General features: G+C 41.6%; 2 protein-coding genes across 2 annotated transcripts in view; both read left to right on the top strand.

Moving 5' to 3' along the window:
* Nucleotides 1-7,505, top strand: part of cdc14ab (cell division cycle 14Ab) — a 28,496-nt gene extending 20,991 nt beyond the window's left edge. The window contains exons 13-16 of the mRNA XM_085375503.1: nucleotides 1,193-1,240; nucleotides 1,334-1,450; nucleotides 2,123-2,477; nucleotides 7,125-7,505. Coding sequence (XP_085231629.1) covers nucleotides 1,193-1,240; nucleotides 1,334-1,450; nucleotides 2,123-2,477; nucleotides 7,125-7,154 — 550 coding nt within the window. The 3' untranslated portion in view covers nucleotides 7,155-7,505. The remainder of the gene's footprint in view (nucleotides 1-1,192; nucleotides 1,241-1,333; nucleotides 1,451-2,122; nucleotides 2,478-7,124) is intronic.
* Nucleotides 7,506-11,357: 3,852 nt separating this feature from the next.
* Nucleotides 11,358-23,887, top strand: vcam1b (vascular cell adhesion molecule 1b). The gene is made up of 10 exons (XM_085375933.1): nucleotides 11,358-11,513; nucleotides 14,044-14,346; nucleotides 15,289-15,594; nucleotides 15,676-15,933; nucleotides 16,020-16,286; nucleotides 16,944-17,222; nucleotides 20,035-20,337; nucleotides 20,424-20,696; nucleotides 22,117-22,377; nucleotides 22,504-23,887. Exons 1-10 carry the CDS (start codon nucleotides 11,468-11,470, stop codon nucleotides 22,662-22,664), a joined length of 2,457 nt encoding a protein of 818 aa, XP_085232059.1. The 5' UTR covers nucleotides 11,358-11,467; the 3' UTR covers nucleotides 22,665-23,887.
* The last annotated feature ends 909 nt before the right edge of the window (nucleotides 23,888-24,796 follow it).

Raw genomic sequence — 24,796 nt, 5'->3', positions numbered from 1 at the left:
TCAGGATTGGGAGTCCTTCCTGCAATCAGAACACACACTTAGGGCCGTCCGAAAAAAGCCTGCCGTGCAGCGATGATATTTTTGTGAGAGGGTCCCCAAAAGTTGATTCTGTTCATCTAGACGTAGCGTTTTCAGTGGGAGAAACGTTTCGTCACTCATCCAAGTGACTCAGCTGACTGAGGGTTTCCCCAAGCTTATAAACAGTACATTTGCATAATGACTGAGACTAGCACCACTGAGGGAACAATGGGCTGGGAGGTCAGTTCCTTGATCATATGCAAATTCTCAGTAGCATGGGAAGAAGAGCCTTCAGTTGCTCTGCTCCCAGGCAGATTATAACCTTGAAATCGGTTCAAGTGTGCATATTGAATGTGCACTTATTGTTTATTTTGTCTTGTTTTTAAGTGTTCTTCGTGCTGTCTTTCTTCTGTTATGTTTTTTACTCTTATTGTGAAGTGTCCTTGGGTGTCTTGTAAGGTGCTTTTAAATAAAAATGTATTATTATAATTATGTGTAGACACAACCCTGGTTCAGCCTTTGAGTTAGGTGTGTTAATTTACGCTTAAACGATTCATAGTTCATCTTTTTCTAGAGCTTGTGACAACTACAACCACTTTGGGCGATATGAAGCAGGAGTGGCCAAAATAAACTTTCTCAGCTTTCACACAAGCAATTGAAGTGACTACCAGTGAAAGCAAAGGATATTGTTGACTGAGATATGAGGGGGTGGTAAATTTATTAAAGGGTTAACTAGTTAACCAAAGTCTGGAATTTCCACTGGCAATCAAGCATCACCTTAAGGCTGTGTGCACATTGCTTTATATGTGGACAGAACATCAGAGCTCCTGGGATCCTAATGCAGTTCCTGAGATATTAAATTGGTTTCACTTAAAGGAATAAGCTACAAGAGACTGTTGCACTGCAGTAACTCACAGGCTCTTTTCGGGTGGCCCTAAGTGTGCGTGTTCTGATTGGAGGAAGCGCTCCGAATCCCGAAAAACTGCTTGGCACTGAACTAAAAGGATTTCTTATAAACCAGGACAAGTGAACCCTCCTCTATCTTTCTCCTCCTTCTTCTTCCCCTGCTCCCCCTGCTGAAAGGTGGCAGGCTGATTTTTCAGGCACTGGCATGTAGTCTGTCTTGTCTTAAGTTTTGTTCGGAGCCTGCATTGACAAAGATGTCATTTTTCAGAGTGGAGGAGATAAATGTGCACAGTAGATCAGCCTCACAGCCACTCAGGTACAATTCCTCACAGCCAAACATATTACAGATTTCCTCAGAGCACACGAGAACATAGGAATCGTGACTTTTGATCACCGTCTCTGTGTCCAGACTGTCAATGGGCGCCACTTCCCCACTCAAGTCCACCAATTACCCGACATCCTCCAATTCTGCTGCAGCCAAGAGGATCGGGAAGAGTCCATCATCAACAATGTCAAACATCAGGAGGTCAGTGATCCCAAAGACCTCCTTTATCACACCCATCTCACCTACATCACATCACCTCCTTTATAACCTACTGCTTTTCATCTTAACTCACTACTCGCCTCCTTTCTTGCTCTGTAGTACTAACACACTACCTGTAGTACCTGTCAGAAGTACTAGTGGCTGTAGCTGAAGTGGTAGAGCAGGTCACCTACTAATTGGAGAGTTAGTGGTTCAGTCCCATCTGCTCCAGTCTGCATGCAAGATACTAACCCATGCAACACCAGATTTCTTTAAGGCACTTGATCAACAACTCTTAGGGTTGTCTGATGCAGTGAAGTATGAATGTGTGTGAATGTTAGATAGAAAGTGTGTGTGAATGGGTGATTGAGGGAAGTTGCGAAAAGAGTGCCCTGAGTAGAAATGCGCTATACAAGAACAAGTCCATTTACCATTTAGTAAAAGTACTTGGCTGATTTTCAACTTGTGTTTTAACAATGGCTGATTGAACCTGATCTGTTTCAGGTTTAAACTGGATTTAAATGGATTTAAGCAAAAGTAACAGGAATCCGGTTTAAACCAGTGTAGTCACCTTTACACTGACTTGAATTCAGATGGAGCAGACGTGTTGCATTATATTAGCTGTATTGTTTGTTGTAATAATTTGTTTGTGTGTTGTTTGCCTGCTGACTTTAGCTCAAATCTGAGCTCTCGATTGGCCAGCTCTCTCAGTGATCTGTACGCTGCTGACACCGAGAAGGACAGGAAGACTCTGTACTCCTCTCTTCCTCCCCCGTCCTCGTCTTCTATCTCTCTAAGCTCCCCGTCATCATCTTTTACTCCACCATCTGTCTCTCGCTATGGTAATGGACCTCGCAGCATACAGCATGAAGTCAACAACAACATCAGTCTATACAGCAGCCCTGCAGTGCCCCCTACAGGAAAAGGTCTGGTTCAACCAGGGCCTCAGGACTTCAGGCCCTACAGGGGCCCTGGGCCCTACAGTGCAACAAAGGGCCCCTCAGGACGCTACCTGAGCCGCTCCATACCTGTAAGTCCTCTGACACAGCAGCAGCTTGGCCCCTCCCTCTGTGTTGCTTGGCTTTCTGTTTTCATGTCACTAACACACTGGATGCGACAGCAGATTTCTTTAAGCCACTTGAGCAGCAACTCTCAGGGCTGCAAAATGAACAGACTTTGATTGGTGAACTTCAGCCATGACATAACCAGGTTAATGACCTGCTACACAAAATAGTTTTGGTCTTTACTGTTTTTACCCTGCATAACCTGCTAAACAGGGTGACTGATTTTTATTTTTTTTTTTTTTAGATGAGTCGCTCAGTTCAATCTCGTAAGGCCCTGGTTTATTTGATTGACAGGTGTACAAATTACCTGTAGTCACAGAATAGCTCCTTTCCATAGTTTTTGTGGATTATTTAGTACTGACTACTCAGTATATCTGTGCATAGTGTATGCATGCTGGCTCAAGAAAGGGCCAAACAACTAAATCTGAGGATGAATGACATCACAGGGATACATACTTTTACATACAGTCTGCAGGTTTACAACAGCAAAATATGAAAACAGAGTTCAATCTTGTATCTGTGACTTCTGTTTTTTTTTTTTTCTCTTTCTCCCCCCAAGTGTGTTAATAATGTACAGTAGTTGCTCTGGAACATTTTGACTCTCAGCCAGTAAAAACACAGCTTGTTTAATAGCTGATGTTTCCAGTGTGTTTCTGATCCATGACCTCTGCTGTTTTCCGTTTCCTTCTCTGGTGTTTCTGATCTGATCTGTGTTCTGACTGGACAGTAACGACAAGAACAAGGGATGAAATGATAAGGTGTCACCACTTCAAAATAGAACCCCATAAAAAGCAACACGGTATAGGATGAGCTGCTGAGACACAGAAGCCTCAAAGCCTGTAAATAACTCAGTAGTCTGTTAACAGATAAGTAATTGACAACCATTCTAATAAATATGTTTATATGCCTTATTGTGTTTTATGTTCTCCTAAAGATTTAATATTTTGTACATATTATTGACAAAGATTTACAATTATTAATACAATATGCAATATTTGCAGGTTGAAAAACACCTTGTCATTAGAACTCTTGTTTTGTTTGTTTGTAATTTTGGGGGTTTATAAGTGGGATGTTAATGATCCTCTCGTTACTTTTTAATATCATGATGAACCTGGTGAATCTCTGTTTTCAAAGATGTTGTTTAGTTAATGGAGGTATGAATCAGTGTATTTCTGTGGCGTTTCGCTCCTTATGTTTCTCTCAGTCATGTTAACGTCACTCACACTAACACAAAGCTGCTGCTGAGCTGAGGAACCTGCTCAGATCTCAATCCCTAAAAAGAGTTAACTTATTGTAACTAAAGTTTGAATATAACACATTTGAGAGGGGGTTGTAGGTGTTACTTGGATATGTTTGTGTGTGAACATGTAGTCGTCAGCGCTTGATGACAAATCCAAATTCAATGATCTAATTTTTTTCAGAGGTTTAACAACTGGATACAGCAGGTAAAATGATCATTGAATCATTGAACATGCCACCAGTTTTCTAAGTAGATATATTTCTAAAGGTGTTCTTGAGATGAAACTCTCACCTGATGTCAGTAACAACACATTCACTCCACACATGCAAAGAAATCCAACTACATATGTCTATGTCCGAGTCTGTGGAGCTTGGAAAGAGAAGTGACTGGACTTTAAGTTTCTTGAAGACGTTTCACCTCTCATCCAAGTAGCTTCTTCAGTTCTAAAACCAAATGGTGGCGAGTCTCAGGTATTTAAAACCTAGTGGGTGTGTCTCTTAAGAGGGTCATTGACCCACTATTGATCATGTCCGTCATCACATGAGCCAAGGTGTCAAAAAGGATGTGGGTTATTATTAGCAGAGGTTTCGGGGGAAACCATTGTGATAGCTCGTCCTATCGTGTAAACTATTGACACCTGATGCAAGATGTGAGTGGGTGTTAAGGCACCTGGGAAAGGATCTCAAAACTACATTGTTGGTGGCAGACAGTTGGGGTCCTGAACCACCCCCTCTGTTCTAGGATGGTCGTTCACAGTGGGCATAAACGGCCCCTTTCACTCCTCTTTCAAACTGTCTGTCTCCTCTGTCCAAAATATGAACATTGGCATCCTTGAAAGAGTGACCTTTAACCTTTAGATGCAAGTGTACAGCTGAGTCTTGTCCTGTCGAAGTGGCTCTTCTATGTTGTGCCATGACTTTGTGAAGTGGCTTAGTTTGTGTTTGGGAGTTTTGTCCTTGGGATGAACCAGTTTTTGTCTGAGGGTGCGGTTGGGTCTGAAGTACATTGGGAGGTCATACTTATGCAAAATTCTCTTGGGTTTCTCTGATAAACCTGCTACATAAGGGATGACCATGTTGTTCTGTTTGTCATTTGACCTTTGTTTTCTGTGCATCTTTCCTGATTTGATGAAAGCCCAGTCGGGATAACCATGTGTTTTAAGAGCTTTCTTTACAGGGGTGTGTTCCTTTTCTTTCCCTTCTGCTTTAGAGGGAATGTTTTCTGCTCTGTGCTGCAGGGTCCTGATTACTCCCAAGTTTGTGATGAGTGGTGTGAGTCAAAAAGTAGATGCTGGTCTGTGTTTGTTGACTTACAGGGAAACCCACACACACAGAACTGAAGAAGCTACTCAGATGAGAGGTGAAACTTCTTCAAGAAACTGTAGATATCCATACATTATGTGTAATAATAAGAAATGATAAAGGAAAAAGTATTGAACTGATTAAGAAAGGGAGGTGCAAACAGGCATGGAAAGTCATGACAGCAGCTGAAATCTGTCAGTAATTAGAAAGCAATCCTACCACTTAGTGCAAACTAATATCAGCTGGTTCAGTGCCAACTGATGGCCTATGAAAAGGTGTCTCATACAAAAGAGTCATACAAGAAACATCTCAAGAGGGGTAAAACATACTGATGGCATTGGCTACATTAGAATTTTTACACTGCTCCAGTGAGTTCCACTGAGCACTGCTGAAGTAGAAAGAACATCATTACACAATAAACTAACCACGACCGGGTGGCCTCTGCAAGATTTCAGACAGAGGAGGGGAAAAAAATTCTGTTGTCAAAGAGCCCTAACATATTCTGGTCAGATGAGACCAAAACTGAACTCTTTGAATGCCATAACACACACCATGTTTGGAGGCCAAAAGCCGCTGCATATCACCCCAAAGACAACAGTGAAGTTTGAAGGTGGGGACATCATGGTGTGGGGCTTTTAAGTATACGGCAGTGGCAGTTTTCATATAATTTGAAGGAAGAATGAGTGGAAAAATGTACCAAGACATTTTTGATAAAAATCTGCTGCCAGGATGATGAAGATGAAACAATGGTGGACATTTCAGCAAGACAGCGATCCCAAGCGCACAGGCAACAAAACTCTGAGCTGGTTTCAGAGAAGAAAATAAAGCTGCTAGAACGGCGCAGCCAGTCAGCTGACATGAATCTGATTTCTAGAATAGAAATGTGACCTCATGAGGTGTGATCACAAACTCCTAAGGCTCTGCACATAAAACACAAGACCTTGTCCCTCCTGTAAAGCGTTTGTTACCTCAGAGCCTGAGTGAACAAGTCATTTAAAACTGGATCCAGGAATTTTAGGGGAAAATGCCAAGTCAGCAGTTTACAAGCTAATTTCCCTAACATGCTGACATGTTAGGGAAATTAAGAACAGTTGAACCAGCAAAAATGAATGTTTTGGAGCAGTGGGAGGTCACAGTGCTGACCTCCTACTTATTGAGTCCTAAGAAGGCTTACTAATCAAGACATTGCCAACTATTGATGAACTGAAACAGTTGTAGGAAATAGCAGGAAATGGCCCAGAATTCCTCCTCATGACTTTGCAAGCACTATAATCAGCTACAGGAAGCATCTGATGGAGATGCTAACAGAGGTTGTACGAGTTAGTAAATTTAAGGGTTCACTTCGTTTTTTGCAGCATGCACTGTGCGTACAGCTTGGTTTCTGAACGGTTCATAAAATTGCTGCTTAGTCAAGGTATTTGTGAGGGCTTTAGCATACATGTAGGCATACATGGACAATGCAATGCTACTGTGACAGAGACTATATATGTTAGCCACAGCACAGAGAAATGTTGTCATCATATATTTCTGATGAAAAACGTTGTCAATTGTGTAAAATGAGCTTTCGGAATAATGAAAAACTGAGCAGCAGTGTTTGCTGTAAAAATGTGGGCATGTCTGCAGAGGCACAGTGCAAATGGTCTGCAGGGAGCAACACACAAAGACACTGTAGATACAACTCTGTTTAGACACCTGTGTGCTTATTTTAGTTTTACACAATCAGAAAATTCCTATGTCATTCCCAGCTACATTTATGTTGGTGCTTGTGACATGAACCAGCTCCAGAGTACTGTAGAGCTTTTCATGTTTTCAGCTATGACTTTAGAAAGAACTCTGAATTTTCTTGTACAGACTTTTAAGGTGGCCATGATGTTTATGATCAATATAGATTGTAAATATCATGATGAACAACCGTGCATAGGACAAAAGTTTTAGATAAGCCCTGGTTGTTATAGTTGATTTCATGGATGTCAGTTCATCTGGAATTTCCTTTTCCCACATCGTCCCCCCACAGGAAATGCAGGGATCACATTTGCCCTAAAGTTAATCACACTGTTTGTTTTCTCTTTCAGTCTCTTCAGTCCGAGTACATCCAGTACTAAAAATACCCGACTGACCTGAAGACATTTTTCTTTTATTTTTTCTCTCCACAACCCGGCTCCTAAATTGGATGTTCAGAGGGAACCTTCAGATGTTTTCTCTGTCAGGACTGAATCTCCTGTGAGGTGATGGCTGCTTGCTCGTCAGACTGTGTAAATGAGCTGTCTGTAAATAAATAGTCCGCACACATGAAGATATATTTACATGGAAAATATATATTTTATATTTGTGACAGAAAGTTGTATTTTTGTTTTAATGATCAGTGTAACTTTTTGGTAAAGTGAGGGATCAGCTGATGACAATTTGCTCTGTCATCATGGTTACAGTATTTCCGTCCGGCTTCTGATAGGTTAAACAGCATATTGTTTGGTTGATGTGACGATCAGCCCTCTTTTTTTGTGTTTGTGTGTCTAATTTAATCTAAAGGAATACCATTATTAATAGCAGAAGAATAAGGGACCCAAAAACAGAATGTCATTAACTAAGCTCAGGGTGTTAAAGTGAGAATGGGTGTGAATGTGTGCGTTGTCTTAAAGAACCAGTTTAGTTTTTTAGCGTCGTGATTGTAAAATGAAACCTCACCTCTCTGAATGAATTTGTCAGACTGAATTAAAAGTTTGGTAACAAGGAACCATTTCCACTTCAGTACAGTTTAGAACAACAAGAAGTTAATTCAAGGCCAGATTTCTGATATTTTGGCTGCCATCTTTTATATACAGTCTAACCAGTAGAGCTGGAAGGGAAACAATTTGAAGGAGATGAACAGTAAATGGAAAATGATTAGCAGGCAGTGAAGCATGTGGTTGTATAGTAATGAGTTTAAGCTGTGGGATCAGGGTTAGTTTTAGCCATGTGGACAGCAGACATGCTCTTTACACTAGAAGCACTTGTTGCTGTGAGTAGCATCAGGAAGCACTTTGTGTTTAGCTAACGGTGTCAGTCTGAAAAGGGATTCGTGTGTTTATGTGGCCCGTAGAGTCCTCTTTTTAGGAATGACTGTGATCTTCTGTGTTGTTTTATGTGGAAAATAAGTGTTCTGTATTATTCTAAAGGTTATCGCCACAGGAACTTTCTCTAGGAAACAGGAAGTTAAACTTACTTTCTCTGCTGGTACGTCCTCCGAGAATGAGCCTCTAGATTAGAACACCTTTTACCTCCGGAAGCCCCCGTGACTTTTTAAAGGTTTATGAAACATAGAACCTTTTCTAGCACCTCAGGATTTTATTTTAATTTAAACCTGCAAAAACCCAAAAGTTGGACTCCTGTGTAAAATGTAAATAAATACAATACAAGGATTTGCAAATGTGGTAAACATTCTTTATTCTCATTATAACACAGAAAACATGTCTGAGAACATGAGCTGAGAAAATGTGCCATTTAAGAAAAATATGAGCAGTGTCAGAAAGAGTGGGACACTTTCACATTTCCCACAGTGCAGCATTCCCTCTGCTTCCAACAGCACTCCTCTCTCCTCTGGGAGAGGAATGTTGTGCCTTTCTTGTCTGACAGAGGGTTGTAGCTGCGCAGCACTGCAAATCATTGCATTGAGTCTTTATTTACATTTCCAGAGTCCTAACAGTGTCTCTGTAATTTGGATTGTGCATAGATTAACAACTTAAGCCACAGACAGGAGTGAGAAGGTGTCATTGCACCATGTCATTTCTATCTGTGTGCAGAGGACTGAACGTGAGACCACATCAGCTGACTAATGTGCTTCACCTTACTGCTGCTTTTAGCCTGCTGTAAAATACAGGTCACGCTGTGCTGGATAAAACAATTCCCTGTGTAACTTTCCTGAAGCTTTAAACGCTTGATGACGACATCAGCACAGTGTTGTCTTCCTTTGCACTCATGGTGTGTGTAAGAAATGAGTTTATATGTCATTTGTGGCAGATTCCTGGGTCTTTAACATTATCGTGGGCAAATAAAATCAAATCTCCAGCTACCAACCCAGAGAAATCACTCGTTCTGAAATCTTTATTCGATGGTGATGTCCCTCGGTCACATGATGGTTTAACTAAACTGACGTGAAGTGCCTTAAATATCTCATGGATGAAAGTCACATACAGTTCTGAACAAATTTATGAGACCACCGGTTTTACACGAGAACAAATATTTCAGAAGTTTTTCACAAACTTGTTTAAAACTGAAAATTACTGAATTCCCTGAAGTTTTTATACCCAAACTTGATCCAGGACAGTGGACTGTGAATCGAACGTAACGTCCAACCACTGAAACGAAACTAATTTTTCTGTTTGCAAATGCATATAAATAAGTGTAATTTGGCATCTGGATCAAAAGGTAATTTTATTAATCTCATTTCTAAGAGAGACGTGGGAATAATTATGTGCTTTACTGTTTTCTGCTTTTTTTTTTTTTTTTGTAAAGCAGAAAACGTGAAAAGTCATGGATAACAACATTAATGATATTTTACAACATTAAAAATAAGATTTTCTTTATAGAGCTTGGTCAGAGTTAGGTCGACTGTGACAAAACGTGCACTAGATGGTGGTCTGATACATTTGTTAAGCACTGCAAATATAAGCAATGCACAGAAGGTTTTTATTTTTGCACAACTTGTTGCTGTTATGAAGAAGTGGAAATGGATGTCTGATGTGTATTTAATGTCTTACTCAAGTGTTTTACTGAGGGAACGTTTAAAAAACATTGTAGTTTTTTTGTCTTTTAGCAGAATTTCTGTCTGAGCAATAACAGGAAATAAAACAATTCCTCCAACTCTGAGTTTGTTCTTGATCTGTTGATGCTACCAGAGTGTGGTTTGGAAAAGTCTGGAACAGGACAAGTCCAGGTCAGACCCAAAATCGAACCAGTCTTAAAGCTTCGTTTAACCCTTAAGTTTTGTGGCTCTCTCCCAGTGGAGGTGCATGTCAGATGTTAAGACTCTGAGGTGCCACCTCCTGAGTGCAAAGATGTTTTTCAAGTTCAGGGACAAAAACGTCCTGCAGTGCTCGCACGTGTGCTCCCCCTCTTCTGCACTCGGTCCAAGCAGCGCTTTCACCTGAGCCGTGCCGCTGTGTCTGCAGCTCACCGTATCCTGTTGTGTGCTGCATTTGAGAATAAACTTTTCTGGACATGACCAACCTGATTCTCTACAACATTAGTTCAAGTGTAAAACACACATGTATACAAACAAAAGCCAAATCCAGCATAGAAGAAGCTGTCCCAAGTCCAAGACTAGTGTGGGATGAACGACCAAAGAAAGGAAAAGTGCAACACAAATAACAGAAGTAATGATTCAGTAAATCAGAGGTCAGATATCTCAGAGCCTGGGGTGGGGGGCTGTCCAGACCTCTGACTTCATCAGGAAAAGGACTGATTAGTCTGAATCCTCATCAAACTAATCAATACTAAATCACAGAGGCTGTAAATCACTCAGGCTGTTATCACTCAGTCTCCAGATCATTCAATCAGTCAGAGGCCCCACAGTGACAGCTTCACTGTATTCAGCTCATTTACTCCTTAATGTGATTCAGCATGTCTGCTGCTGCTTCATCAGCTCACTGACAGCAAAAGGAAATATTTGACTTTAAATGTATCTAAGTGAGAAGGCAGCATTGAAGTGAATTCATGTTCACGTTTTGTTAAAAGGTGTTAGTCCCAGCTTTTAGTCAGCCCAATAATACCAGAAAACATACGGCATGTTTTCTTCTTTTTGGGATTCAGCCCTAGGAATTTCCCTCACAGGACACAAAGTTCCTGCTGGGAGTCCAAGAAAAATGCTGATTTGTCCTTCTTACTATAACCACTGCCTGTGACGCTTCTGTCTTGTGGGTGATTTAATGTCACTGAAAAAGATCGTTGAAAAAACATCAGATTCACATAAATAGAGAAACCCAGGTGTGAAACGAGGAATATCACATGTAGAGAATAACTAAATTTAACAGGAGCATGACAGAGAAAAAGCTGGAAACGTGTAGTGCACAGACACGAGGAGAAAGAAAAGGCGACAGGATGTTGAAAAGAGAACGTGAGGAAAGGCCGAGGAGCAGTGAACACAGCACAAAGCGACGGTGAAGTTTTCCCGCTCACCGCGTGTCCCGCAGAGGGCGCTGTTGCCCGCGCGTGCACACACAGGCGCTTGGAGCTGGATGACGGGAGGGGGCGTTTGCTTCATCAGCCCTGTTTAGGGCTTCAGAGACCCTCAGTGATTCATCATTGCCGGATTTTCTGCTTCAGATCCCGAAACTCCGAGAAACGAGACGCTGCTCTGTTTGTTCACGAACCCATCCATCCGCCCATCATCCATCCATCCATCCATCCATCCATCAGCGTGTTTGTAGCCTCAGCAGAGAAGATGGATCTTCTGTGTGTCCGCAGACTCTTTGTTCAGCTCATCTCAGGTAAATGTCCTTCCTTCTGATAAATCTGGCTGTTATATGATGTCTTTTACACGTAGAGAGATTTTTTGGGGTGGGGGTTATTGTAACCTCTGAATTTTCATTTGAGATTTCGTTCGTCATTTTCTCGTTTTTTCATCAGCTTTTGTGCATGTGGTTAGTATAGCGCAAATAAAGAATAAAAAGTAGAAACATGCGTAATATATGAGGAAAATTCGAAAACTCACATTAAAAGCCACATTCAACTTCATGAAAATATGAAATGTTTCATTTCCTTTGCAATTTACAGTAAACTCTTTTATGTTTTGGTGTAACTCAATCAAAACAAACAAAAAAACAAACCTACTAAAAAAACAAAAACCAAAAAACCCCAACATTTGGAAACCGGAGTGACAACATAAAAATGCCAGAAACTCCAAATCCTCTAATGGCCACTCGTGGATGGTTCTAAAAGTGGGTCAGTCTCAGGTTAAAACGTGCAGCTTCACAGAATTAAAAAGTGTCTTTCCAGTATGGTACAAATTAAGCTGTTCCCCTTCATAACAACTGCACTGATAGTGGGGGCAGGCCGTGGCTGCTTAGACTGACACCTGGCCACCTCAGTTCTTCTATTTCCACGTACTGAATTTGGGCTCTCCTTTTTATTGACTATTTTGTAATTTTTATCTCACAATCCATTAAATATTCCAAAATGTACCACAGAAACGATGGAGAGGTCCAGCACAGTTTACAAGGCGAGGCTGCAATCAAAGCAACTACACCCGTAATTTAAGTCTCGCCAGTATCCAAATGAATGAGTTCTAAAAACATGAGCTATCATAAAGTTTTTATGAAGGTGGAAGCTCAACAGAAACCAAAACTGTTTATTTGTACCAAACTGTAAATGTGCTTTTAATGTTGTAAACGTGGACATTTGAACATGATAGCACAGATGAACTATAGTTTTTGTCTCTTCTACACTGGCTAAATTGTTTAGTCCCACAGGTTATTGCTTGGTAGACACACAAGAACATCAGGTGCTGATACATTTCCATCCACGTGGATAACCTTCCTTTTCTCTTAAAATTCTTGACAAAGTAGTTGTTGAACAGATAACTGAACGTCTGCAGAGGAATGGTTTATTTGAAGTGTTTCAGAGCTCATCACAGAAACAGCTTTAGTGAAGGTTACAAATGATCTTCTGATGGCCTCTCACAGTGGACTCACCTCTGTGCTTGTCCTGCTAGACCTCAGTGCAGCGTTCGATACTGTTGACCATAATATTTTATTACAGCGATTAGAGCATGCTGTAGGTGTAGTCATTTACATGAACAAATTGTAGTCTAAAAGACTCCAATTTGTTCATGTAAATGGAGAGTCCTCTTCACACACTGAGGTTAATTACGGAGTTCCACAGGGTTCTGTGCCAGGACCAGTTTTGTTATACATGCTTCCTTTAGGCAGTATCATTAGAGAGCATAGCAATAACATTTTCACTGCTATGCAGATGACACTCAACTTTATCTGTCATTTTTGACCAGGACATGTCCTTCAATGCACATATTAATCAAATATGTATGACTGCTTTTTTCCATTTGCACAACATCTCTAAAATTAGAAACATCCTGTCTCAGAGTGATGCTGAAAAACTAGTTTGTGAATTTATTACTTTTAGCTGGAACTACTGTAATTCCTTATTATCGGAATGTTTTAAAACTCCCTGAAGAGCTTTCAGTTGATCCAAAATGCTGCAACAAGAGCACTGACAGGGACTAGAAAGAGAGAGCATATTTCTCCTGTATTGGCTTCCCTTCATTGGCTTCCTGTTAAATCCAGAATCAAATTTAAAGTCCTGCTCCTCACGTACAAGGTCTTAAATAATCAGGCCTCATCTTATCTTAATGACCTTATAGTACCATATCACCACATTAGAGCACTTTGTTCTCACACTGCAGGCTTACTTGTGGTTCCCAGAGTAAATTAAAAGTAGAATGGGAGGCAGAGCCTTCAGATTTCAGGCCCCCCTTCTGTGGAACCAACTCCCAGTTTTGATTCGGGAGACAGGCCCTCACTCTACTTTTAAGATTAGTCTTAAGAATTCTGGTGATTCTGAATCCTCCCTTAGTTATGATGCAATGGGTCTAGGCTTGCTGGGGGCTTCCCATGATATTTCTTCTTCGGTCACCTTTTTTCACTCAGTGTGTTTATACACCATTTTACATTTAATCATTAGTTATTAAAAGTCTCTGGCTCTCTTACAATGTCTTTTGTCCTCTCTTCCTCCCCACAAGTCGTCTAATTATTGAGTCCCCCCCCCCCTTTTTGTATTATTGCAGCATCTTTACTTTACAATATAAAGCACCTTGAGGCAACTGTTATTGTGATTTGGCGCTATATATTCATCAGCCTCATTCATACATCATCTGTATTTGAGGCAAAGTTTACCTGAGGTTCAACTCAAGGTTAACAAACTAACTTTTCACTAAACCTGTTTTCTGGAACCTGGCCCAGCGATGTTGTTGCTTTGTATAATTTTTGTTGTTTCCGTCCACAGCTGTGCTCCTGATGTCATCGAAGTACATTTTGGCTCTACGGGTGGACATAACTCCTGAAACCGCTCTGTTCGGTCTGGGTGAGCGTCAGCAGCTGGTCTGCTTGTTTCAGGGCTGTACCACAACGCCAAGTGTTTCCTGGTCCATTCTGGGGGACCGGCCTCTGAGCGGGTCCATCAGCACCAACCAAACTTGTTCTGTGTTGACCTTTGAGCGTGTAAAGATGGAGCATGATGAAGCGATACTGTGTACGGTCAGCTGCAATGGAGACAGGAAACAAGCGAAACGCTCGGTGCAGGTTTACTGTGAGTTACCACTGAAATGCAGCATACATTTGAAACGTTATGTTATATATTTTGTTATTGCTCTATTTAAAACAACACGAGTTTAGTGCACTTTTGTAATTTTGCCTCTGTACACATAAAGTAGATTTTAAATCTAAGATCAAGATGAGATCGAAGTGCAGAGTGTGATTAGGAATCACAGGAATGTGGATGAAAACCTTTTGCTGAGAAACAGAGGTCTAAGAACCTTGCATCACCAAATACTGTTTCCTCCTCTAATATCCTACGCCTTCATCTTTCATAACCACGTTTACTTTATTTTAAAACACTTGCTGTCACTTTAGGATAATTTTTCAAAGTGCAGGGTAATCCATTAGATTACTTCCGACCCTCCCAAGGCTCACATCACAGAGGAAGACGAAGAAGTTTGACCTTGTGATACGTAGTTAGATTTGTGAAAGGGTCCATTCTAATCCAAACCGCGATCCTTTCCACACTATACCGAGCCGTTTTGGTTACCAAAATCAAGCGAAAAGGTGAACAAATCTTGGCTTTTAAGTCCTGCAAAAGACTTTAGGGGCTTTCATTCTCTCCCAGAAATATGCTTTTCTAGTGCATCACTTTAATTCTACTACAGCAAACAAAAATCCACTGTAGCAAGTACAATGTAATCCGCCTCACTCTGAATCATTGTGGACACCAGAATCAGCCTAATCAGTCACCAGCTGGCTGTCTGTGTCGGGGCCCCTGTCTGTCAAAGTGGCGTTACCTTCATGCCTCACCAGCATCCACGCAGAGAAGTTAGCATTAAAAAAACTGTGTGCTTATGAATTATCCAGACACAAAACCCACATTGGAACCAAACCTAAGGTGCTACAAGTAGAATTGCACCGTTTTTATTTACTATTAGACTGTTGTTGTTATAAGAATTAATGCCTGCCCTCTGTGTCTCTGCTGTTCTAGCCTTCCCGTCGGACCCTGTCATCACAGGCCAGGATAATGTCAAACTGGGGGTAAAGTCCACCCTGACCTGCAAGGCATTTAACATATATCCTGATGAGGAGGTGAACATCACTTGGCACAGTGGGAACACTATCCTGCAGACCACAGTGCAAGATGGTGAATCCGGGGCAGTCCAGTCTGACTACAACTTCACAGCTGAAAACATGGATCAGGGAAGAAATATCACCTGTAGGGTCACACTGAAGCTGAAGGACCTGCCAGATAACAAGAAGACCAGAGAAAGCGCAGTGCCAATAAATGTCTTATGTGAGTCTGGGTTTGGTTCTGAGTCCTCACGTCTGAGTCTTGTTGTCCGTGTCCTCATAAACCCGACTTCTCTGTCTCCAGATGCTCCTGTCGTGAAGAAGTTGGAGTCTAAGGAAGTTATGGCCGGCTCTCCGCTCACTCTCACCTGTTTGGCAGAGGGAAATCCTGAGCCGACCATCACCTGGAGTTTCAGAACAGCAGATGGCCGAACTCTGCAACGCGGTCAAGGCGGTCAGCTCAACTTCACAGCGGTGGAAGTGTCTGAGGCTGGACGGTACGAGTGTGATGCGCGAAACACGGAAGGAACCCACAGTAGCGCCGTGGACGTCACGGTTCACAGTGAGTGATGGTCCTGTTTCACTCTTAGTATGTGCACTTCCTTTAGTTTCAATGAGTCAGTTGTATCCCTTGTGTCTCCCTAACAGGTCCACCCACTAACACCTCCCTCTCTGTAATTCCGGGTGAGGAGGTGGTGGAGGGTCAGCAGGTAACTTTTGTCTGTAGCTCAGAGGGTGCTCCACTCCCCAGACTGGTGCTGAGCAGGAATGGGACAGAGCTTCAAAGCGTTGACAGAGCGTCCACGATAATCTTCAACCTGTCTTCCGCCCTGCTCGAACACTCTGACGTCTACCAGTGTGATGCCTCTAATCTGTACGGATCCCAGCTGGCCTCCAGCTCCATCACTGTCAGAGGTAGTCTTTCCTCCAGTTTGTATCTTACAAGGTGATCTCAGAAAAACTCTCAAATTTTAATATGAAATGAAATTAATGAAAGTACCTCATGTGAAGGTACTCCTAAATGACCATCATGTGTTGTGATGGACGTCTCTAATCCCATTTCCTGATCCTTCAACCTGCTGTGAATATTCTTCCTCAGATGTCACACCAGATTATTGCAGACATAAAGCATCATAGATGTCACAATATCTATCTTGCAATACAATTGATATAGTCATCAATTTCATTTGTAATTTTTCAGGTGCAGGTCAAGTGTCTCGTTCCTCCAACATGAGGGTGTAGTAGTAGGAACAGTAATGAGAAGTGTTACATTTCTTATCAAAACATTTCTTGAGTTTGATCTCATAGCCCTGCAGCCACAGAGAAAGGAACCTCTGTAGTAAAGTGGAGGCTTAGCTATAATTATTGATTAAGCTACAATGGACCAGACCCAGTTTAACCACTTTGCAGATTAGTTTGGATCCATGTTTAAAGTGAGAGAAAAACTATTCAAGTTAATGGTGTGAGGGTTAAAAAAAAACCTCTCCTGTAAAAGAGCCTTCACAGACAAGATTAGAATAACTGCTTTCAGTGTGAACATGCAGGATCAGTAAGATGTCTGTGTTCCTCCAGCTCACCCTCTACAGGTTGAGGCGAGTCCTCAGGTCTCTGCAGCGAGAGGTTCAGCTCTGAGTCTGAGCTGCAAGGCCTCCGGCTGTCTGCACACCCCCATCCTCCTCACCTGGTTGAGGAAAGACCAGAACCAGACTGTCCTCCAGACAACCTGGCCGCAGGACGGACTCTCTGTGCTCCATCTGCAGGACCTGGATCTCCAGGATCGGGGTGAATACAGCTGTCAGGCTCAGTGCGAGACCGTCAACAGGAGCAGAAACATTCAAGTCCATGTCTATTGTGAGTCTGACACACCTGATAGCAGTTAGTCCCGCACTGCCACTTTATTTGGTTTCAAATCACACCTATTAAACCTATTAAGTAGATTTTCATGTTCATTTGAAGAATCCTCTCAAACCATTTAGAGATTGCAGTAGGTGTCGAGTGGAGAGTGGACCCAAATGAAGACACCAGAGACAGAACTAAGCTTAAACTAAAAGCGAGCCTTTATTGATGGCTGAAAAACTGAGCAACAAACAAATGAGACACAACAACTAACCTAACAAAACCTCAACTGGGAAAAGCAACTAAAACCTGAATTCATGACTCTGAAAACAGGATGAACTGGGAACCTAAGGCATGAAACATGAACAGGGACGTGAAAACGTCAACCAGGAACACTTAAACATGAAATACCTGACTTGACGCTTGCCACACAGACAACCCGACGAGGAACAATACACACAATATGTACACGGAGGGTAACGAGGGAACCGCAACTGGAGGGAGACACAGTTGGACCTAATCTGACATAACGAGACAAAGGGGAAGCAAAGCTAGATAAACCGAACAGAGGACAAGGACTATCAAAAAGAAACAGGAACACTGACAGACTCATGACACGCAAGCTTGACATGGTGACTGGGAAGACGAGACAAACTAACCACAGGAGGCGATCAGACGCTGAGGGGAGGAAGATCTAGATACTAAGCAGAAGCCAGAGGATCTAATAAGAACACTAAAGCACAGGCAAACTAAACATAAACCCCTCAGAGAATCTAATGTAATTTAGAATATCCTATTGCACAGTCCAAAAACATAAACACCGGGTCACTGACAGTAGGAATTGTACTGCAAAATATATGATAAAGACTCTTTAATAATTGTTAATTATCAGATTAACAATGAGAGGAAAAGAGGAAGTTAGAGGAATTTAAAGATAAACGAAAAGGATTTGTTGTTGTTTTTGGGTGTTTTTTTTTTTACACTGTTTAGTGTCTGACTTGTGTCCTCATATTTTAAGAGTTTTATGTACTAAAAACTTGAAGCGAAACCTTTACAAGTAAAGCAGAACAGCACAAGCAGGAAAGAACTTCTAAAACACAAGATAATGCGATGTTTGTCAGTTTTATTCCCAGCAGTCTCACACAACAGGAGTCAGACATTCAATAATCTCAGAGGTGCAATCAAAAGATGAACTGCTCATAACAGACATGAGGCTTAGTAATGTTTGCACAGATGTCCTGACGCCGAGCTGCTCATCAGTGTGGGGGTAGAGCTGCACACCACTGCTTTCACTGGTTTGGCGATAAAAAGCAGACCATGCCCCGACAAACATCGCCGTTTTCATGACTGATCAGTTAACCTAGATCAGGCTTTCTAGATTTTTCTCCAAAGTCAGTGTGTTTTTATAAAACAAATAACTGTGTTTCACCGGATCACATCAGAGCTAAAAAGCAGCTCCAAGAGAAACTGCAGTGACTAACAATTACTAACACGCTCGTGATCTGAGAGCCACAAACAGAGGCTCATTTTAAAAGGTTTGTTGACCGTCAGATCTGAGCTGAAGAAGATGAACTCCAACGCTGCCAGGAAATGACAACATGGGGGAAAGAAGCCAAACACTCGCCCATGCACTCATCTTTACCCCCCTACCACTTCAACAAAGACTGAAAACATGCAAAATCCTCCCACACAGAAAGGAGGCGAGGACTCAGTGTTTCTGACAGTTACATCCACACTTGGAATATCTGTTAGAGTGCATGACCTCGTTACAGCACTGGACAAGAAGCAGGAAAATGACCATAACTTAACCATCCTCATCAAGTTGCTGAAAGTCTTCCAAGTCACTTAAGGTTGCTCAGCTCTCCATTCACGGACTTTTACATTCTAGTTGTTAAACTTGCTTTTCAATGACAAAGATTTTAGAGATGCAGTTGTTTGTTGCATGCCTCGTGTGTTCCAAATATTTTCATACTTTGTTACTAGGTTTTTAAAGTCAGAGTTCTTACTTTGATCTCGGAAATCTGGAAAAGAAATTTCCATAGTTGCAGTTCGTTCGTCTTCCATAGTTTAGAGTCCAGTGGTTGTTGTATTTTCAGAGTTTACAGTGTTCCCTGCTTTTGCAGGTGTTGAAAACGATTCAGTGGAACCAAAATTGTTTTTGAGAATCATAAAAGGACTCATTTAGGTTTCAGAAGTTCATTTAAAGAGGTTTTTGAGGTCTTTCAGGGGAATCTAGTATTCTTTAAAGAGTTTTTAAAGCTTTGAGATTTCAGTGATCCCATTTCAAAGGTTTTAAATGGGATCTGTGAGTTTATAGGATATTAAGGACGTTTGGTGCTTTGTTAGGCCTGAAGAGCTCTTGATGAGGTGAATGAGGAGGTTTTAGATGAACATATTTTATTGGTTGAAATTGTGTTAGATTAGCAGTCCAATTTTCTTTAACAGTTTCTTTAAAAAGCCGTGCATATATTGAAGGAAAGGGTCTCGCTAGGATTCAGGGTCCTTGAATCTGCTGGAATCAGTACTGACATTTTGCAGGTCTTTTTCGTGGTCTTAGAGTTCTGTGGTGGGGGGCTGTTTTGAATCTAAAAATTTCAGATCATGAATCCCAACTATGATTCACCGCTTTAAATTCCAAAATATCAGAAAAGCCTAAAAAACTTTACTTTTGATGTCTGTTGACTTTGATGAAAAATGTTTCTTATGTATAATTAGCCATCAATTGATGTTTAAATCTTTGGAAGCCGATTCTTATTGGCGCAATTTATATATTTTCACACTCCTGAATCATCATTAGCTACTTACTTCTCTCTCTCTCTCGCTCCAGCGTTTCCATTTGATCCCGTACTGGAGAATCCTGGCCCTGTCCTGCTGGGGGAAGAAGCAGTCTTCCGCTGTGATGTCATTAATGTATTCTGGGCTAATCAGCTGAGGATTCAGTGGCTTTTGGGAAACAAAACGGTGGCGGAAAAGTCGTTCAGTTTCTCCAGTGTTTTACAGAACGTCTCTTTTAGTCTCCATCACCGGGTTGACGAGGATCATCAGGTGCTGACCTGCAGCGCAGACCTACTGCAAGAAGGCGGAGACTTGTGGAGGCCCAAGAGGACCAGCATCCATCTGCAGGTCCACTGTAAGTGTTTGTTTTTATGTTTTTTCTGCAGCTCTCATTTTTTTCAGATCCAGCTTTATTAAACTCCTGATCTAATTCTTTTTCAGATCCTCCGAGGAATACATCACTGCTAATTAGGCCAGACGAGGAGCTGGTGGAGGGTCGTCACGTGACCTTTAGCTGTCTCTCAGATGGAGCTCCGGCCCCAGCACTGGTGCTGAGCAGAAACGGGATGGAGCTTCAAAGAATCAAACCAGCCACCTCATCACCACTGACCTTCACCTTCTCCCCCATCCTCCTGGAACACTCTGACCTTTACCGGTGTGAAGCATCCAACAAGTATGGATCTGAAGTGGCTTCTCACTCCATCACTGTCAAAGGTCAGATCATTAATAATAATTATAACGGGCTTCTTTTTGTTTTTTTCTCTGACAGTTGTAATCAGAAGCCAGAGACAGAAATAAACTTCCGGCATTACAGTGGAGTCATTAGTTCAGAACTTTAGCTGCCAGGCTCAGTGCCGCCATGCATTCAAGAATGAAAACTCAGTATAAGTTAAAGCGTTTTGCTGCTGTGGTTTTCCTAAGAGGGCCATCAAGTGAAAGAGGTTGAAATACATTGAATAATGCAAAAGTGAATCTTATGAAAGCAGACATTCTGATCATTTCTTTACCAAACATTCAAAACTTCTCTGTCTGCTCTTGCGTCAGAGCTGATCCAGGTTGTGACAGGCATAAAAATAGATTTATGTCCGTGGGCCTTCTAAACCCAACTGGTTAAAAATAACCATATTTATAGAAAAGGCCCCATGAGCTGTAGGTGAAACAGTGAGGAGTAGATGACCTACTAAATGATGAAACGCAAAGAAGCAAAACGTGAAAGAATGTTTAGTATCAAACTGGCACTGTTTGTTTTTCCTGTGGCAGGGCTCTCCGCTATCAGGTGATGATGTGTTGGTTAGAGGTGTGACAGAAGGTCAGCAGGTTCGGCTGAGCTGCTTTCACACGCTTTTCACGTTCACTGTATGACCCTCTTTCCACTGAGATTCAGGTTACACGTCCTTATGTTAAAAGAGGACGGGGTTAGTTTAAACAGATATGAGGCAATTGTTGTTGTGATTTGATGCTAAATAAATAAAATTGAATTGAAAATTGAATTGGTCAAACTATGACTGAAGTGTTTCTGGAAAATCAACAGAGAATGAACTTGCAGCGACGTCTACAGAATGCACTGTAAAATCAGCAAAATACACTGTAAACCAGATGAATAAACTATAAGAACCAGCAACACAGTGTAGCCCAAGTGTACTGTGGTTTATGCTCAAAGCATGATTTTACTACATTAAAGATAGTACTGTACCTATAGCTATAGATGCTGAGTTGCATGGGGATTTGAGGTAGATAGTATTCTTAGAGTTTATAGGATAAAGTGCATTATGAGTATATGGATATCAGTTGCTTGTGGTCTAAAGTGCTTTGATTGGACAGTAAGACTGGGAAAGTACTATGCAAATGTACCTTGCTATAGCTGGATGTGCATCTTACCAAGGATGTTGCTACAGTTAGTTACAAACCACAAAATCAAAAAGTACAATCAGTACAGCGATGTTATTAGTAATTTGTAAACTGTAATATATATTGTATGAACACAATATATTAGTTAGAACAAAGCTAAACTCCCCAAAATGACAAGTTTCTCAGTTGGGTCTTTTCACATTTCCTGCAAAAGTAGTTGTACAACAACAACAACAATGACAACAACAAAAAGGAAGATCTAATTTTAATCTGTTTTCTTATCCAGCTCCTCCGAGGAACACCACAGTCCACATCCTGCCGTCTACAGTGGTCCAGGAGGGGCAAAATGTCACTGTCTGCTGCCAAACCATCAGTTTCCCACCGTCAGCTGTGATTCTCAAGAAAATGACCAATGGCACAGAGCTATATTCTACTAATGGAACTTTCCTACTGGTCAATCTCACAGCCAAAGACTCGGGGTTATACCAGGTCAACGTGACCAATGACCTTGGGTACCAAGTCAAAATCTTCAGCATCAGTGTCAGAGGTCAGTAAAATTAGTTTGGATTTTATTATTCCCTTTAAGTTAAAATGCTCAAGTTTGATTTGAACATATGTTACCCACAGCAGTTCTGTAAACAGTTTCACAAAACTGCCCTATTTTCTTGTGCAGAGAGAAGTACCAAGCTTCCACCCAGTTTCAGCGTCATCATCATCCCAGCTGTCTGCATCGCCACGGTTCTAGCAGCTTCCGCTCTGTTCCTCGACTACGTGAGGAGATCCAGGAAGAAAGGCTTTTATCAACTGCCCCAGTCTGCTCCACCTTCAGCCTGAGGCCAACCCTGGCCTAAAAGGCCCCTGGTTCATGCAGCTACCAAGTGTGTAGCGTCAACACATCTGAATCTATGGCTGTCAGATTTTTTTTAAAAATGTGACTACCATGTGCATGTGGCTGCTGCAGGACAATATCTCAGTATGACCGATGACTTTTATTTCAACACGTGCTTTGTGCTTTTAAACACACGGCTTTGATATTCATAGGTGTGACCATGTTGTCCCAGCAATAAGCGGCTAACAAATGACATAATGATTTTCAGTATCCAGGAACATGTGGCTATATTGTCTTTCCGTGTGGTTAACACGTTCCATCACATGGCTACACGTCACATGTAACTGCCAACTCTGCAGATGCGTTTTACAGTTCATGGCCCAATCACATCCCATTGTATGGCTACTGCTTTGTGACATGTGGTTATGTAACATGTGAATTAGACATGCTGATGTGTGGCCACCACTTCTAATAAGGCGTTGTGTGCTAACCATCTCCAATTATGTGGTTACCCCATCTTGACCTATAGCTAGCATTTCCTAAAATGTGACTACTACCTCTTAACGTTTAACTACCACTTCTCACAATCCCAACATGGTATAAGCCTCCCAATACAACCTCATATCCCAACAGGAATTGCCATACAGTTATCTTCCATTTGCCAAAAGCAGGCGTGTATCACGGCATGTGATAATATCAAACCCTATCCTATCCTGTCGTATCCTGTCACATCTTATCCTTGGTTATTGTGACATGGGAATTCTACCTCCTGATATACAGTTTAAATATTTCAACATGTGGCTTGCTATCTGTTCACATATGAAGCTAATTTTGTCTAACATGTGACAAAACTACCCAGAAACCTCTCCCAAGTTCATGGCTGCCAAATTTTAAAATGTGGCTGTTCTCCCAGCAAGTTACCAACATCCATGGCACTAATCAACATGTGACTACAAGAGTCCAGCTTGAAAAATAAACACTACCTATGGCTCAATAATCTTATATGCAATAATGTTCACTGTCAGCTTTCAGCAGCATTTTATTCTCTTATCAGGGTCAGCTGAGTTAGTGACTTTTCAGTGACTGTGAACATTCCTCTCAGTGAGAGCTACTCAGCTTAGAGATTTGTGGAAAGCAAAGATGTTGCTCAACTTGTTAACGGAGACTTTCTGACTGACACCATATGGCTGAACTCTTCCAGAAAGTCTTCAGTCTCCTCCGAACTCTCGCCGTGGTACTGCTGCACACTTGGTGTGATGTGGAATTATCTGCAGAGTTATTAGAGATGATATGTAAATATGTGTACAGTTTCTTTTTGCTTGCTTTCAATAAAGATATTTATGTCTTTATTTATTATCACAGGCTTTTTGAAATTGACAACAACAAAAAGGAAGATCTAATTTTAATCTGTTTTCTTATCCAGCTCCTCCGAGGAACACCACAGTCCACATCCTGCCGTCTACAGTGGTCCAGGAGGGGCAAAATGTCACTGTCTGCTGCCAAACCATCAGTTTCCCACCGTCAGCTGTGATTCTCAAGAAAATGACCAATGGCACAGAGCTATATTCTACTAATGGAACTTTCCTACTGGTCAATCTCACAGCCAAAGACTCGGGGTTATACCAGGTCAACGTGACCAATGACCTTGGGTACCAAGTCAAAATCTTCAGCATCAGTGTCAGAGGTCAGTAAAATTAGTTTGGATTTTATTATTCCCTTTAAGTTAAAATGCTCAAGTTTGATTTGAACATATGTTACCCACAGCAGTTCTGTAAACAGTTTCACAAAACTGCCCTATTTTCTTGTGCAGAGAGAAGTACCAAGCTTCCACCCAGTTTCAGCGTCATCATCATCCCAGCTGTCTGCATCGCCACGGTTCTAGCAGCTTCCGCTCTGTTCCTCGACTACGTGAGGAGATCCAGGAAGAAAGGCTTTTATCAACTGCCCCAGTCTGCTCCACCTTCAGCCTGAGGCCAACCCTGGCCTAAAAGGCCCCTGGTTCATGCAGCTACCAAGTGTGTAGCGTCAACACATCTGAATCTATGGCTGTCAGATTTTTTTTAAAAATGTGACTACCATGTGCATGTGGCTGCTGCAGGACAATATCTCAGTATGACCGATGACTTTTATTTCAACA

Source organism: Diplotaxodon limnothrissa, linkage group LG17 (genome assembly GCF_057381915.1).
Source record: "Diplotaxodon limnothrissa isolate DT_005_m linkage group LG17, D_limnothrissa_male_GT1.1, whole genome shotgun sequence".
In the NCBI taxonomy this organism is placed as follows: Eukaryota; Metazoa; Chordata; class Actinopteri; order Cichliformes; family Cichlidae; genus Diplotaxodon; species Diplotaxodon limnothrissa.
The sequence above is the reverse complement of the archived record's forward strand: the minus strand, read 5'-3'. Positions and strand labels throughout refer to the sequence as shown.